The sequence below is a fragment of the Chelonia mydas genome, chromosome 6 (genome assembly GCF_015237465.2).
Source record: "Chelonia mydas isolate rCheMyd1 chromosome 6, rCheMyd1.pri.v2, whole genome shotgun sequence".
Classification (NCBI taxonomy): Eukaryota; Metazoa; Chordata; order Testudines; family Cheloniidae; genus Chelonia; species Chelonia mydas.
Window position 1 is genome coordinate 94,690,308 of NC_051246.2, and position 17,179 is coordinate 94,707,486.

The window sequence follows — 17,179 nt, forward strand, 5'->3', positions numbered from 1 at the left end:
TTATCAGAAGTATGGAAACTTCTTGCACCAAATTCATTGCTGCTCTAATTCGAATGACTTAATTTGTGAATCTTGCTCAATAGACTGCACTGGTGCAGAAAGGACTTAACAAGGCACTGGGGATCTGACCCAACAAAATGTAGCGCCCGTCGCTACTTATCTTTCAGTTACTGGAAAATCATAGGCACAATACAGTACTCAATTAGCCACCCCAGGACCTGGTAAACTTTTACCAGAATTGTTTTTAGCTTGTCTCTCTAGTCACAGCACAGTGTTGCAAGGATAGATTTGTCTGAGATGACTAAAATGGACTCTTATTAGGCAGAAAGCCCCCTCCCCCCCCCAAAAAAAGACAGAGAATAATAGGAGTAATATAGGAGAGGAAATTGAAACACTAGTGGCAGGAGGTAGGAACAATAAGAACCTTAGATTCACATCTCATGTGTTGTTCCAGGTGCATTCCTGGACATTGAACATAAGAACGGCCATACTGGGTCAGACCAATGGACCCTCTAGCCCATTATCATGTCTTCCGACAATGGTCAGGGCCAGATGCTTCAGAGGGAGTGAACAGAACAGGGCAATTTATCGAGTGATCCATCTCCTGCCATCCAGTCCCAGCTTCTGACAATCAGAGACATATGGACACCGAGGATGGATTGTGTCCCTGACCATCTTGGCTAATAGCCATTGATGGACCTATCCTCCAGGAACTTATCTAATTCTTTTTTGAACCCAGTTATAGTTTTGGCCTTGACAACATCCTTTGACAGCAAGTTCCACAGGTTGACTGTGCATTGTATGAAGAAGTACTTCCTTGTTTGCTTTAAACCTGCTGTCTATTAATTTCGTTGGGTGAACCTTGCTTCTTGTGTTTTGTGAAGGGGTAAATAGCACTTCCTCATTCACTTTCTTCACTTCTTTCATGATTTTATAGACCTCAATCATATTCCCCCTTTAGTGTTACTTTTCCAAGCTGAGCAGTCTCAGGTTTTTTCCTCTCTTCATATGGAAGCTGTTCCATACCCTTAATCATTTTTGTTGCCCTATCCTTTCTATTTCTAATGTATCTTTTTTTTGAGATGGGGTGACCAGAACTGCACACAGTATTCAAGGCTTGGGCGTACCATAGATTTATATAGTGATATTATGATATTTTCTGTCTTATTATCTATCCCTTTCCTAATGACTTCACATTGAGATGATATTTGGTCAGAACATTTTTAAGGATCAGGAAGAAGACCTTGTTGTGAGATGGTAAATTCCTGCGTTCCAGTATGTGATGTTATTGGCTTCAATAGTGATTTTAGTTAGTACTCTTTACTCTGTGTATAAGAAAACTGCCAAGTGATAAATAATGTAGAGGACAGGGCACTGACACTGAGCAATCTGGATCAGTTGGTAAACTGGGCTCAAACAAACCATATGTGTTTCAATAGAGCCAAATGTAAAATTACGCAGCTAGGAACAAAGAATGCTACTTATTATATCTCATAAAAATTGACCAATCAAAACCAGTATCTGATAGCCCATATGTACACTCTACCTCTCACCTAAAAATTGTTTTGATCTCTTTCTAGAACACCAGGGGGTCTTGGAAATCCCTAATCAAAGTTATTTTACTTCAGATAAATTCCAGGTTCTGTAATTCCTTTGATACCATTCTGTGTTTTTGTTAATGATTTTACGCACAAAACTTACAGGTGAAAATGATCTTCCTACCACCTTTCAGCCACTGAAGTCTTTAGTCATAACTGGGATTCAACATAACAAATACACCTGTCACCCAAAGTGTGCAGTTTTTCATACCCTGAGTAGTATTTTCAGACCTATCTCCAGGTGATAATGAGAATGGCATCAAAAGTGGCCGGAGTGTAGCATCAGCAGAAATCATATGCTCTGTACTGAATGTAGACTCCCCAAATCCACTGAAAAAAATACTTAGGAAATAAAGACCTGTCCAGAAATGTATCCAGTTAGTTACTGCTCAGAAAGACTCACTAAGCATAGAACTGAATTCTGCTTTCCCAGTCAATAGGAAAAACTCTGAGTTGCATCTTAGAGTGATAAAGGTTCCCATAAAACTATTTGACATTGTAGTAATTAGTGTGTGGGCCTGTCGTGGAATGTCTATAACTTCAGTTCCACCGGATGCTTTACTGCATTTAGCATCATGGTGCAAAGTCCCCCAAACCAAAGAAAGAAAGCGGTATGCCAGCTGGACTAAAATTTAACAGCCAGTCACAAAAAGAAAAAAAACCTTACAAAAATGAAGCGGAAAAAAATCCCAAAGAGGAGAAATAAAAGTACTTCAGACTCTGTTTAAAATAGATTTCAGAAGTGAGGAGACAGAAGAAAGGAGCTATTCTGAGAAACAGCGATGCCTCTCATTATAAGAGAAATGAAGTGACTTTTGTGACCTTAGAGGGTGGGGGAGTTAATGTGTGTGTGCAGGTGTGAGTTAAGGGAGTCCTCATACAAGAAGCTTGTTGTATTACCAAAGGCCTTGTATCACAATGGAAGGAGAGCAGCATAATCAGCAGAGATCTTCAGACAGAGGTAATTAGCGGTATTGTCTGCTGGGTTTCAGTTGATGTCTAGTCATGCTGGAACCTGACAAAGAGGAGGGAGGAGAGAATCTATACTGTTGCAGGTACTGTCAAACCTGTGAGAGCAGGGAAACACAGTAATCCTGGAATGCTTGTTGGGTCATGGCTTATTTTTTAAATAACTGTTCCTCAGGTCTTTGATTTCAGAAAAAAAGGTACTGGGATAAGTTCTGCTGTCAATTGCATCAGTGTAAATCCAGAGTAATTTCACCAAATTCAATATTGTGGATTTACACTGGTGTAGCTGGGAGTAGAATTTGTTCCATTGTCTGGAGGCCAGGTGGGTGCGCTCTCATGACTCAAGACCAAGTGCTTTCCCTACACAAGGATCAGCCATTTATTTTCAGTCTGAATAATTTTAGTTTTAGATTAAGGAAAATAAGAAATCAAGATAGCTCCATGAGAGAGTACAGTGCATGTGTGTGTCCTCTAATGTGCTCCAACTGCGTTGCTTTATAAATTGGCTTCTCCCCCGCACCATGCCCCCTTTCAAATAATAAAGGTACAGAACAGACAAAACAAAATCCTGACAGTTATGTAGTGACATATGCTACACATAACGTTTACATAAAAAGAGGATCTAATTCTCCTGTGGGGAAAAATCCATGGGAATGGTAGAGCCAGCCACAGAAAATGTTCCTTCATATACTCTCCTCAGAGAGAAAGAGCTTGCAGGACTGAAGGGGAGGCAGGGTATTTAGGCTTGCAAAGTGGAAGGGCCTCCGATGCCCCTTGCATGGCAGATCCCCTCACTGAGGAGGGGTTTTTTGCAGGAGGCACAGGGCTGTAGGCTTGCAAATCAGTAGAATATGGGTTCCCACAGTGATCTCATTCGGCTCTGCTCACCAGTCCCATTCCACTGTCCTACTCACAACCAGCACTGTTTCTTTCTGTGCCCGCATTAGTTCTTCCAGGATTCATTCTCCTCCATTAACTATTGCTGAGGAAAGAATATTGCCCTTAATTCGTTAAGAAATCATCTCCTCCTGCTTAGTTCTCATTCACTCTTTGTAATGCAGTTTCTTTTCAGACTATTATGTCATCACAAATATTAGAATAGTACCTAGCACTTATATAGTGTTTTTCATCCCCAGAGCTCATAATGGTGGCTGAATATATCATTAGAAAAATTAAAAAAGGAAAAAATTGAGGCACAGAGAATTTAAGTGAGTTGCCCAAAGTCATACAGTCAGAGCAGGGAGTAATATCCAAGTGTCCTAACTCCAGTCTTATGCCCTAACCACTGCACAGTTATTATAGTGGTTGTTCAAAATCTGTTGGACACTGTACATACATACAGGAAATTGTTTCCCCAAAGAACTTACTCTGAAAGCCAAAAAAAATAAAGGCTTTGGGAAGGGGATACAGCCAACAAGCAGTATGGTAAAGGGTATGACTGGTATGTTTATCGCTAGTACTATGTACTTTCTTTTATACATATAATTTATCCACAACTGCCCCTTTGCTGAGCCATAATTGCATGCCTGATTTCTTATAGGCTTCACGGCAGAAATTGGTGTTCAGGAGGGCTATGATTCTGAAGAAAGGGTAACACAACTTTCTCAGGTGACAATTTTAGGGGACAGTGCAATAGGAAGAGATGATTTCTTGAAGAATTACTTTAAGAATCTTCTCTGATACAGCAGCCTTAGAAACAAAGAAGGAAAGCCAGAGAAATACAGATTGGATACCGTATTCACCACATTATTTTCAAATAAAAGTGTTTCAAAGTTTTCCTTGTGGTTTTGCCAGCTCTTTACATTCACTCAAAGTTTTCAAGAAAATGACACAGGTAAATCAATAGATGGATTCTCACCTGCCTGGGACACCAAGGTAAACATTGATGTAGAGAGAAGAAAGATGTAGGCTACCTATTAAATGCTCATAGGCCCTCTGAGAATGAGCTTTGTGTGTGCTCAATGCTGCTGTGTATTCAGCTTTCCTTTTGTTTTGTGGGGTTTTTTGTTCAAGACAAAACAAATGTTAGAAATATTGGCACTGAGATAAATCATTCCTTGGCAGTTACAGCACTGCTGGCCTGTTTAATCTCAGCGTTTGGAAATTTGTAGGAGGAAAAAAATCTAATAACTAAATGTATGGGAAAAGCGAAGGAGGCTGAACCCAACTGGATTAAGATCATGAAGTGGGTGTTCATTTTAGTGGTAGAGCCTGTCTTTCAAAGCCCAGGGGATGGACAGTTTTATAAAATAGTTGGACTGAGACTCTGGAGAGCTCAGATCTCTTTCCAGCTCTGCCACAGACTGACTTTGGGTAAATTGCTCAGTCTCTCATGCCTCATAACGAGGCATGGTAGTCCAGAAGAATGTGTTCGGTAATGGGAATGAACTGTTCCAGTCCTAGCTTTGACACTCTAAGGATAGGTCTACACTGCACACTTTCATTGGTGGCGTGTAGTGTACGTATATGCATAACCCCCCTCGCGTGTGTATAAATAGCAGTGTAGACCGTGAGGGATGGATTAGGTGAGTAAAGACATGCATGAAGAGTGCGGATATGTATCCGAGTACATATCCTACGTGGCTCTCTACTCCCCCAAACTATGCCTTCCCATCTACCCTGTTATTTGTTAGCAGTGCAGTGTCCCGTTACCTCTCTACTGCTGGAGCTTTTCCCTGCTTCTCCCCTCTGCCAGAGCCTTTCACTGACACATATAGCTACACACCATAGTGTGGATGCAGCCTGCTTTTCACTGCGGCATGTAGCTACTCATACACTACACGTTGCCGCCAGTGGTTTGTAGTGTAGACGTAGCCTGAATATGTCACTTAATCTCTCAGGGCCTCTGTTTTTTTTCCATCTGTAATATGGGAAAACTAATGGTCGTTCACTTTTTTGCTAAGTGCTTTAAATTCATTGGATAAAAAAGAGCAATGTACATGTAAGTGTTATTAACCGGCCAGATCTTGAGGTCTGTATTAAAGCTGGGTTTGATACCCTTGCTCTTGTGGATAGTACCTTACTCTGTGACTAGTCCTGTAAATATGAGTGGAACTATGTGAGCAGTAAGGCACTACTCTGTGTGAGTAAGGGTGAGAAAATCTGGCCCTCAATGTCTAGGCAAAGCTCCCTCAAACAAAACTCTTGTTGAAGAGTCACTGGGATTTTTTGAGTATGGACTGAATAGACCTGAGGAAGAGCCTCCTGAATTGGCCCATTATTATATAGTTCTGACCTCCTGGGTGCCAACATGGGCAAGAAACAAAAGCATCAAGATACTGTGAGAAGGACTGTACTTCTTCTGGAGGTTGGGAGAGAGAACTCAGTTCATTTTAAAGCAACCCCCTCTTCCAAAGTAGATTGTGTGGAGAGCTATCACCAGCCTTTCTAGACTGAGAGAAGGTTGATTCTTTGAGTCCGACAGAGGAGAAATACAAGATGTTACTGTAAGACCCCTCCTCCCCTGCACACAAAAGGATAAGAATTCTATAAGCAGCACCCTGCAAAATCAGTCAGATGGGGCCAATCACCAGGGGTTTGATTATCTGGTCAATACTTGCTCTTTGAACTTCATTATCTCAGAGCAAGTAACCACTCTATTTCCAAGTGGATGCTAATTACCAGAGAAAGAGGCAAATAAATGATTTGGCAGCATCGTATTGATTCTTACCCATTGGTCAATCATTTGCTAGCAAACAGATAATCTTATTTATCAAGAAAATGGCTGTTGTGATCACCAACGAGAATTGAAATGGACTGGAGATGAAATAATTCTGTCTTCCTTAATGGAATGAAAGTTTCCAGCTTTAACTGATGAGCAAGGGGAGGAAGTCTTTAAACACAGCTACTTCATTCATTCTCAAGGTCCAGCTTTTCTTAAAGTTATCCTCCATGGGCATTTCCTTTGCCATATCACACTATCCTGTGCTGATTATCATCACACGAGATTGGTGTGTGTATGTGAAGAAGTGGCAGCCCATCCATCCAGTGCTTTGGGGAAAGCAGATAAGAGAGATCCTTCCAGGAGGTAAATCTATAAGCATCCAGTCTGCATGCTTGTGAGATCATTCTGTTGAGATCAGTAGGTATATATGTAGGAGAGCTTGCCATTTTGGGGAGAAAGTGATAATAACAGGACATTTTATCAGTCACAATGCTAAATTTTAATACTCAAACCTCAGTCCAGTTTCCTTAATGGCCAGCTTGCGTTTCAAGGAAATTGTTTAGGATTTTTATATAACTGGCAGCCCACTGCTGTAAAACAAAAAAATATTAGGAGTGGAAGAAAACAGGAGGAATGTGTCAGACTATAAGACCAAGGGGAATGGGGCTGTGGGCAGGGCTAGTTAGAAAACAAGAATCCCACTTCCTGAAATATTTCGAGATTCAAAATTTGGTTTTGTTCCTATGTGAAATATTTTGCAAAACATGAGAACGAGACCCTCTCCCTCCCTAAAATAGCCAATATTCCAGTGGTTAAGGCACTCACCTGGGATGTGGGAGACCTAGATTTAAGGCCCCTGTTCTGCCCGATTCAGAGCAGGCACTTGAACCCTGTTCTCCCTCATCCCTGGTGAGTGCCCTAACTGCTGAGCTATTGGCTAGTCTGGGGTATTGCTCTGAATCCTATCCAATATCTAAGAACATTTTGTCAGAACCAATATGTTTCATTTTTGACAAATTGGTACTTTTAGCAAAAAAGTTTTGTTGAAAAATTGTCGACCAGCTCTAGGTGTCAGGGGCTGGTACAGGGTATGCAGGAGAGGGTCTGTAGGAGGTGTGGGGAGAATTGGGGGGAGTGTCTGTGAGAGGTGTTAAGCATGGGGGAACTTAGGGTATGGGAGGAATCTGAGACCAGGCTCAGAAATATCAAGTGTGGAGAATCAGGGGAAGGGATTCTGCAACTGCTGAAAATTTCTTAAATGAATGTGGTGATGGTAATTGGATTGACAGCCTTGAAAGCTGAATCCTTCTTTGTCCAGAGAGCAGACCTAGAACAGTCAGTGAGTCAAGCCGCAGCTCTTAATGTGTCTCAGCCCTGCTTGGGGAGAGGGGAAATTCACTCTCCACAGGCCATTCCAACCTTGCTCTCTCTGCTGAAACAGCCAACGGGAAGACCACTTTGTGATGCGGGTACCTCACAATTGGACTGAATTTGCCATAGGACAGACCTTAGGTCACTGCCAAGCTGGGCCAGATTTGAACCTCTGCGAGTCTTCATATTATATTTATGACCCACAGTATCATCCAGTCCCCCGGTAGAACATATGGTGAAGGGAAATGTTGATGCATAGTAGCTGTAAACTACAAAACTGCATGTGCCGCCTCCCTCAGTTAAGCATTAATGTATAATCCAATCTACTGTGATTAGCATTTACATCCTACAGCAGGGGTGGGCAAACTTTTTGGTCTGAGGGCCACATCAGGGTTCCAAAACTATGGAGGGCCGGGTAGGGAAGGCTGTGCCTCCCCAAACAGCCTGGCTCTCACCCTCTATCCGCCCCCTCCCACGTCCCGTCCCCTGACTGACCCCCTCAGAACCCCCAACCCATCCCCCCTCCCCGCTCCTTGTCCCCTGTCTGCCCCCTCGCTGGAGTCCCCCCCCAACTGCCCCCCAGTACCCCACCCCCTAAACAACCCCAACTGCTCCCTGTCCCCCGACTGCCCCAAACCCTCTCCACACCCCCGCCCCCTGACAGACCCCCTGGGACTCCCATGCCTATCCAACCCCCCTGCTCTTCCCCATCCCCTAACCGCCCTCTGCCCCATCCAACCGCCCCCTGCTCTCTATCCCCTGACTGCCCCCTGGGAGTTCCTGCTCCTTATCCAACCTCCCTGCCCCCTTAGCATGCCACTCAGAGCAGCAGCAGCTCACAGCCCTGCCACCCAGAGCACTGGCAGCACAGCGAGTGGAGGCTGCGGGGGACGGGTACAGCAGGGGAGGGGCTGGGGGCTAGCCTTCCCGGCCAGGAGCTCAAGGGCTGGGCAGGACGGTCCCGCGGGCCATAGTTTGCTCACCTCTGTCCTGCAGTGACAGGCAGTCCGGAAGTACCTAAAATAGATATAAATAAATGTACAGCCTTAACCTACAGTACATTTTGGGTTGTGATCTCTTCATAGTTCATAAGCTAAGAATGGTTGAATCAGGGCATTGCATGGATGGGAATCATAAAAAACAAACCAAAAAAAAAAAAAACCCTACCCACCACCACCATCACACAGCATGCTACAGGAAATGGTGTTGCTGATACAGCAGGCTTTGCTCTTCCCTTGGTGTGTGCTGAGCAATGCCAAGGAGGTACTAGAAGATGGTGTTCTATTGGAGGTAGTGTCTTGAGGATGAGAAGTAAAATCAAGGCTCTAACCACTTGGAGTAACTAAAAATCTCATTGCACTTTTCAGTTGTGTGTTAGCCTCACTGTAATGGCCAAACTCCAATTTAGATAATTACAGTTTTGCTCCCTAAAATTCCCCCTTCTGATTTTTAATTGGGGGAATTACGCTAAACTCCCTCCTGGAATAAACCTGCTGTGTACTTTTTGTATGTGTCAAACAATTGCTATGTTCTAGCCCAATAGTGGCTGCAATTTAGTGGTGGCTGAGCAAATGATACCTAATTAACGGGGATGTTTCCAAATAACATTCAATACGTTTCCTTGGTTTTTCGTCCTTGGCTCTCAATTGTCCATGGAGAAGTTCTGAAGGAGGAAATTAGTCGTGATTCTCAGGTGAATAGCATTAAGAGCTGATGTAGAGCGCTGCACAGAAAGACGTATGCATTGCACAACCACAAGTTTTATTGGTCCTACAAAACCCAGGAACCATGCTACATGTTTTTGAGTGCCATCTACTGTCATCTATTGTCTAACTATTTAGATGTATACAGACCTAGAGAACTCTCATACCAGATGGTAACTTATCGGTGGTTGTTTCCTGCTTTTTTCATTATAGGAGCAAGGCAAGATTGGCGTGGTCTTCAATATTGGCACAGTGGATATTTCTATCAAAGAGGAGAGCACCCCAGTGAATGATGGCAAATATCATGTGGTGCGGTTTACTCGGAATGGTGGAAATGCCACTCTTCAGGTGGACAGCTGGCCAGTGAATGAACACTACCCTTCAGGTATATGTTTGACCAAGAAATCTTTCTCTCTGTCATTCCCTTCTCATCCATCCACACCTTAAAATAAGGGTTACAACAACTAAATCATAAAACACTGGGGTGGTATACAAACATTTATACATCCCCAGAAATAGAGTTGGGTTGAGCCTGATCCAATGTAAAGGGGTTCTGTGTTCACTGTGCTGGAAAATGAGGTATTTCGTCCAACATCTACTGTGTATGGAGAGGTGTGATGCACAAAGGCTGCATGGCAATATGTACATAGATCATGCACAGTAAAAGCCCACTGGGTATATCCTGATCTTACAAAGAGTTACAAACTGATTGAACAACAACTTAGATTTGTTACTTGTGGTGATTTCTAATGAAAAAGAGCAGAGTGAGGAGCAGTGTGGTGGGAAGGGGGCTTGACACTCTACCTTATCTCCTCATTGCAGTCTGCATAGATATGAATGTAAGGGACAACGAATGTGGCAAGGTTGGTTCACAGGAGTTTGCGTGGATCTTTCTTTTTGCTTCCCATAAGCTTTCATTCCCTGAAATTTTGCTCTGAATTTTGGGTTTGTGCAAACAAAACTTGACACACTATCCAGCTGAAACCATCATGTTTTAGTTTACTTCACGTCAAAAACCATGTGGAACCATTCAGTTTCATATTGATTCTATCTGAAACCATAACCCAAGGCCCTAGCAAAGAAGGGCAGCAGTGACAGACTGGGGTAATGTGCATGCAGAGAAGACAAGCCACATCCTTCTCCGTTTGTGTGTCACCATCGTTGAAGGCCAAAGTCACCCTGAAATCAAAAGGATGCAGCCTTAGCGACATTGACAGTGCAAGGAGATGCTCAGTGACATACATAGTCTGTAGAATGCAAACAAACGGAGAGAGATTTCAGAGACAGTCACCGTCTTCAACTTATTATTTGGCATCAGGGGTCATGGTCTATTCAGCAGCTGCCGGTGTTAAGTAAACCCAGGCAGCCTCTGGTGCCTCTCGCCCAGGTTTACACATAACCCACTTGGGGGTGGAAAGAGGGAGGATTCTCCTGATAAACACTAGGCAATTTGCCAGTAGTGTGGGAGTCGCCCACAAGCCACTTAGCTTCGAATGATGGCACTCGTGAGAGATACCCAAAGTACAGTGCACCTAATTGTTCCCCCCAGACACTAATAAATTACTCTGAGGGCGTGATTTCATTTTTTCTCTTCACTGAGAAAGCATGCTGGGAGCCTCTGTATCTGAGTGAGCTTCCCTATGGTGCAGCACTAGTGCTTTCTACTTTCTTTCCACATGACACAAATGCTATAGATGTTTAGTGCAATATATTCAAAGGGCCTGTTCCCCAGCACCTTTGCCATTATGGTACATCAGATTCAGCCCAGTTATCCACTGGGTAGGGAGGGTGGGATGGCCAGGAAGTGCCCAAATCCAGTGCTTCCTTCCTACAGCCTCCATTAATTATTTCCCAGTCGTCTACGTCTGGTTCAGTTGGCAGCCAGTTACAGCCTGTACAGCGCTGTGAATAGAATTTCTTTTTATATTAGTTACTGTAGTTAATCCCTCTGGCAAAGAAGCAAAATACTCAGCTCTCTCACTTGCTGAGTTTTTGAAAAGGGAAAATAAAACTTGCTTAGGAAATATCATAACTGCATCCTCTGCTGCTGCCTTATTTAAAGATCAGTCTGTGTTTCCATTAGGAAATTCATGGATTTACAAAATCTACATTAGCCATGTGCCTGGGCTGATATTGGGTGTATAAAGTCACATCCCAAGGATGAGGGATTTATTTCTAATCCATCCAGGCCCCCCAAACCCCCGATTCTCCCTCACACACATACCAACTTCTGGGTATTTGTAGGTTATAAAACCTTTTTTAAAAGACCCAATAGACGTTAACCAGCTTCATAAGTTTAGTGAGCAATAATAACCCTAAAATGTCTTTTAAAACCAAAAATGTTTCACTGGCTATTACTATACACTGAGACTGTGCACACACTGGAATTTCTTGTAAAGGATATAGACACAGGCCTGAACCAGAACTTTGAGGAGGTTTGGCTTTGGAGCCAAGCTTCATAGCTTGGTCCTGTGTCTGCAATTGTATATGACCAAAACCTGAAAATCTCAACAGCACACTCCTTGAAGTAAATTCAAATATTGATCCATACCTGGACTGAGCATTTTGGTCCCTCTCTAAAAGGAATATGATGTCAAAAATAGCCAAGGAATCTATTCTCTCCCAGCTGCCTCACTCCCATTCATAGTAGAGTGGGGTAATATGCAGGAATAGAATACAACTGCCCAGAATAAAACAGCCTACATATGCTCATTAATATCTGGAAAGCATTACATTCACAGCAGGGAGGACTTGGTTGTGAATCTGAAGGTGCAAGACAATTGGGGTGAAAGTGAAAGGCAGTAGTGAAAGCAGCAGAATAAGAACAATGGACTTCAAGAAAGCAGAACTTAACAAACTAAGAGAATTGGTAGGAAAAGTCCCAGGGGAAGAAAATCTAAGGGGAAAAAGTAGTTCAGGAGAGCTGGCAGTTTTTCAAAGAGACAATATTAAAGGCACAATAGCAAACTATCCTGATGCAAAGAGAGATAGGAAAAATAGTAAAAGGCCAATATGGCTCCACCAGGAGCTCCTTAATGACCTAAAAATCAAAAAGGAATCCTACAAAAAGTGGAAACATGGACACATTTCTAAAAACGAATACAAAATAATAGTGCAAGCATGTAGAGCTAAAATCAGAAAGGCTAAGGCATAAAATGAATAACACCTAGCAAGGAACATAAAAGGCTGTAAGAAGAGATTCTATAAATATGTTAGTAAAAACAGAAAAATGAAGGAAAGTGTCACTACTTTATGGGAATGAAAGCTAATAACAGATAGCATCAAGAAGGCTAAGGTGTTTAATGCCTGTTTTGCTGCAGCCTTCATTAAAAAGATTAATTGTGATCAGATACTTAACACAACGTTAACAACAAGGGGGTAGGAACACAAGTCCAAACAGGGCAAGAACAGGTAAAAGGATATTTAAATACATTAGATGTATTCAGCTCAGCAGGACTGATGAAAGTCACTTAGTGTATTTAAGGAAGTAGCTGAAGCATTCTCTGAAACATTAGCAACTATCTTTGAGAATGCATGGAGGACTGGTGAGGTCCCGGAGGACTGGAGAAGAGCAAAACATAGTACTTATTTTTTAAAAAGCAGAACAAAGAGGATCTGGGGAATTATAGATCAGTCAGCCTAACGTTGATGCCCAGAAAGATACCAGAACAAATAATTAAACAATTAATTTGTAAGCACCTAGAGGGTAACAATGATAAGTAATAACCGACATGGAGTTGTCAAGAACAACTTGTCCCAGACCAACCTAGTTTCCTTCTGTCCTAGAGGATAGGGGGAAGCAGCAGACGTGATATATCTTGATTTTAGTAGTACTTTTGAAACAGTCTCACATGACATTCTAAGAAGCAAATTATGGAAATGTAGTAGTTGAAATTAATATAAAGTGGTTGCACAGCTGGTTGAATGACCATACTCAAAGAGTAGTTATCAGTGGCTTACTGTCAAACTGGGAGGGCATATCTAGTTGGGTCTGCAGGAATCAGTCCTGAGTCCAATACTATTCAATATTTTCATTAAATACTTGGCAAACAGAAGGGAGCGTATGTTATAAAATTTGTGGGTGACACCAAGCAGGGAGGGGTTGCAAGGACTTTGGCGGACAGGATTAGAATACAAAATAAACATGACAAATTGGAGAATTGGTCTTCAATCAATAAAAATAAATTCCATAAAGACAAGTGCAAAGTACCACACTTAGGAAGGAAAAATCAAATGTGTAACTACAAAATGGGGACTAACTGGCTAGACCGTGGTACTGCTGAGAAGGATATGGGGGCTGTCGTGGATGAGAAATGGAATGTGAGCCAACAGTGTTATGCAGTTGTGAAAAAGGGTTATGTCATTCTGGGGTGAATTAACAACAGTGTCGTATGTAAGACATGGAAGGTAATAGTCCTGCTCTAGTCAGCACTGGTGAGGCCTCAGCTGGAGTGTTGTGTCCGGTTTTGGGCACCACAGTTTAAGAAAATGTGGACAAATTAGAGACAATCTAGATGAGAGTAACAAAAATGATACAAGGTTTAGAACACCTGACCTATGAGGAAAAGTTAAAACTGGGGATGTTTAATCTTGAGAAAAGAAGATTGAAGCGGGGACCTGATAACAGTCTTCAAATATGTTAAGGACTGTTATAAAGAGGACAGTGATCAATTGTTCTCCGTGTCCACTGAAGGTAGGACAAAAAGTAATGGGTTTAATCTGCAGCAAAGGAGATTTAAGTTAGATATTAGGAAAAACTCTCTAAGTATAGGGATAGCAAAGTACTGGAATAGGCTTCCAACAGAGGTTGTGGAATTGCCATCATTGGTAATTTTTAAGAACAGGTTGGATAAACACCTGTCAGGGATGGTCTATGTTTATTTCATCCTGCCTCAGTGTAGAGGGATGGACTAGATGGTCTTCTGATGTCCCGTCCAGCCCTACATTTCTGTGATGCTGTGATCTATATGTGCTATTTTATCTTTGATGATTACAGTTACTTCTATCCGTAACTTGCTGATTGTGACTAAAGGATTGCAAACTTGGCCATCTTGCGTGTTGCCATATGTGTTGCCATCTTTGCCACAAGCGAGTAAATTAAAATATTATTTCAGTTTTCCTCTCTGAATTTCATTGCCTTTTGTGGGATTATACATGAGATTCATAATTTATTTGAATGGTGTAAGTGTAGACCAATGGTTACTAAATGAGCAAAGAGAGAAGTATTTACTCTTCTTTAAACACAGCCATCAATCAAGAAGGAATTAAATGAAAATAGCCAAATGGGTCAAAAGACTCCAAAGCTATTATCTTTGCAACTTCATATAATAAGACAAGAAAATAGAAAAAGCAACAAAACAACAATTCAGGCACTGACAAAATATCTTTATATAGCATCCAATTACAGCCAAATCACCTGCAACATGGGGATTGCTCATTTTGGGAAGGAAGAAGGGGTAGAGGTAAATTTGAAAGGAAGGAATTCATTTGAGCCTAAAGTTGTCTTAGCCTGGAGAACCTGAAATAATCCTGATCATTAGAGAGTCTCTTAGTGTTCATGCCTGGCTTTGACATTCCAACCCTATTAGCGTCTCATTCACTGGACAATAAGGCCTGGGGCAGTGATGTAGCATTCAGATTTGAGCCAATATTCCTGAGAAATGAGGAATAACAAATATCAGCATGAATGCACTGGAGTTGCTCACTTTCATCCACCTATCCTGGCACCCTTTAGCCAAAACCACTGGCTCAATGATAATATTCAATATTTGAATTTGTTTTCCGTTTGTCATCTCCCCCAAGCCCACAACAGGGAGATGGGCTGTATCAGATTTGCGTGTCTTCAGACAGAGCATTTCTAGTCAGCTGTGTGATGCCTGGGTCATGAAGATTAATGCATTGATAGGCCAGTGTGTCTATTCTTCAGCCTTGGGTATCCCTCTGAATGGCAAATTTACACTACTCTCTGTTCCCCAGAAGGGACTTACATCCCTACTGTTCTCTGGGGTGCAAGCAATGTTTGGTGCAGCATCTCTGTGATAGATGTGTGTCAGTGATGACTGGTTTTGTAGTTGCTGAGAGCTTTCTCTAAATCTAAATTCAGCTATTTTTGTGGTTTAATAAGTGTCATTCTGGATCAAGAACAGTGTCCCTATTGGGTAAAATACAAGAGCCAGTGAAGGTAAGAGAAGCCTCTGATATACTTTTATTTCAGATTATTGTAAAACCCATCGTATTTGAGGCACTTTACAATAGGAGAAAAAAAGACAAATTATGAATCCCAGAAGAAGCTAGCAATTCTCAAAAGGGTTAAAAACAAATCACCTATCTTGACATAGAACTGGGATAGATACCTCAGGCCGTGGGTTTTCATTAAATCCTAGCCAGAAGGTTTTCTTTCTCTCTCGCTACCTTTGCTTGCGAAGAGAGATTTGGGGTCTTGCCAGATCTGGAGCGTACATTAAAACAAGCCTCGTCTCTCTGTTCATTCATCCATGCAGTGCCTGCATTTCCTTCAGTACAGCAGGAAGAGAAAAACTAGGCAGAAAGGAGCTGCAAAGAAAGAACACGTCAATAACACCAAAATAAAGTCTGATTGAAGTCATGTTTCAAAGAGGGATAGTGGGGGTAAGTGAGATGAAAGACAGGAAGAGACTTTCATTTAAAGAGGCACTCACTTAATAGGGGAACATTACCCTGGCTTTTTATAGACATTTAATATTTTAAAACTGAGAATCAATTCAATATTGAACAACTAGATCCTCATGAGCTAGTTTCTCCAGATAAGTAGAGAGAAAAAAATTGTTCCACTTACTCCTCCTATCACCTTTGTGAGTGACCTCCACCAGCCTCCCATCAGGAGTCCACTCATTCTCTTCAGTGGCATTAACTTTTAATGCCAGTGGCTCCAGGTAATAGAAATAACTTTTGTCCTCTCAGTGCCCCTCCCGTCAACATACACACACACGGTTTACCACAAAGTTTGGCAAATTGGAATCCAAACTCCTCCCCAGAGTGCTCCAGGGGGTGGGAATTGGGGGAGGGGAGGGATTCCTGGTATAGTGGCTCTGCTGGGCCAGTGTCCTACTGCCAATCTTTATCTTCTGGTGTCACAACATTTCTGAGTTGGAGTTGGCCAGATGAAGTGCAGGTGTTGATGGCAGGCTGAGATTCTGCCTCTTTCCATTCCCCTCTTGCTCACACATGAAATTTAAACTATGCCCATGTTTCTTTTGTTTCTTTCTACTGTTGTGTTGCCCCTTTTTGACCCCAGAGGCTAGTCCAAGTTCAGGGCCCTGGGGATGTTCCAGTTAGAAGTTGAAAATGATGGATGTGGTATTTACAATCTTGCTTCTTTACAAAGAACGTACAAAATCTTGCTTCTCCAAATGCAGGAGTAGTGAAGAACAAAGAAGCAGATTCTTAGCTTACAACCTCAAGTGTCTTTAGCCAACACCAGGCCCAAAAGCTCTCTCTCTCTAGCTTTTTCCAGGGTCACACCGTGCTTCCAGGCTTTTGCTTGGTTTTTTGGCTTTCCCTGGATTTCTGTGTGCTCTTAGATACACAGCCCCTGGTCAGAATACCCAGTGGAACTAATTGCCCACATAGTGCTAGTTTCTGGCAGGCTCTCTTAGGCATCGTTTTTGGCGTGGCCCCTTAACAGGTATCTTAATTGAAGGGTGCATTCACACACCATTTTCTGCCAGGTTTTAACTCCACTCATGGGACAGGATCATCTCTCTTCTTCTGAGCCACAATAGGAGTTATGCTCTGCTGGGCCATTCTTGCAGTTGGTTCCTGGGATTTAACTATCTACATCTAACTGCAGGGTATTCTCAAAGGCCATCACATACTTCTGCAACCTGTTTGCTGGA

The 17,179-nt window shown here is 42.3% G+C and overlaps 1 protein-coding gene across 36 annotated transcripts in view; it reads left to right on the forward strand.

Annotated features, from left to right (window-relative positions):
• Window positions 1-17,179, forward strand: part of NRXN3 (neurexin 3) — a 1,375,103-nt gene that overhangs the window by 1,194,428 nt on the left and 163,496 nt on the right. For all 36 annotated transcript variants that reach the window (XR_006291425.1, XR_006291426.1, XR_006291424.1 and 33 more), the window contains one exon: window positions 9,519-9,690. Coding sequence is in view for 29 of the 36 variants with exons in the window: in XM_043548139.1 (XP_043404074.1) it covers window positions 9,519-9,690 (172 nt within the window). In the remaining 7 variants the exon portion in view is untranslated. The remainder of the gene's footprint in view (window positions 1-9,518; window positions 9,691-17,179) is intronic.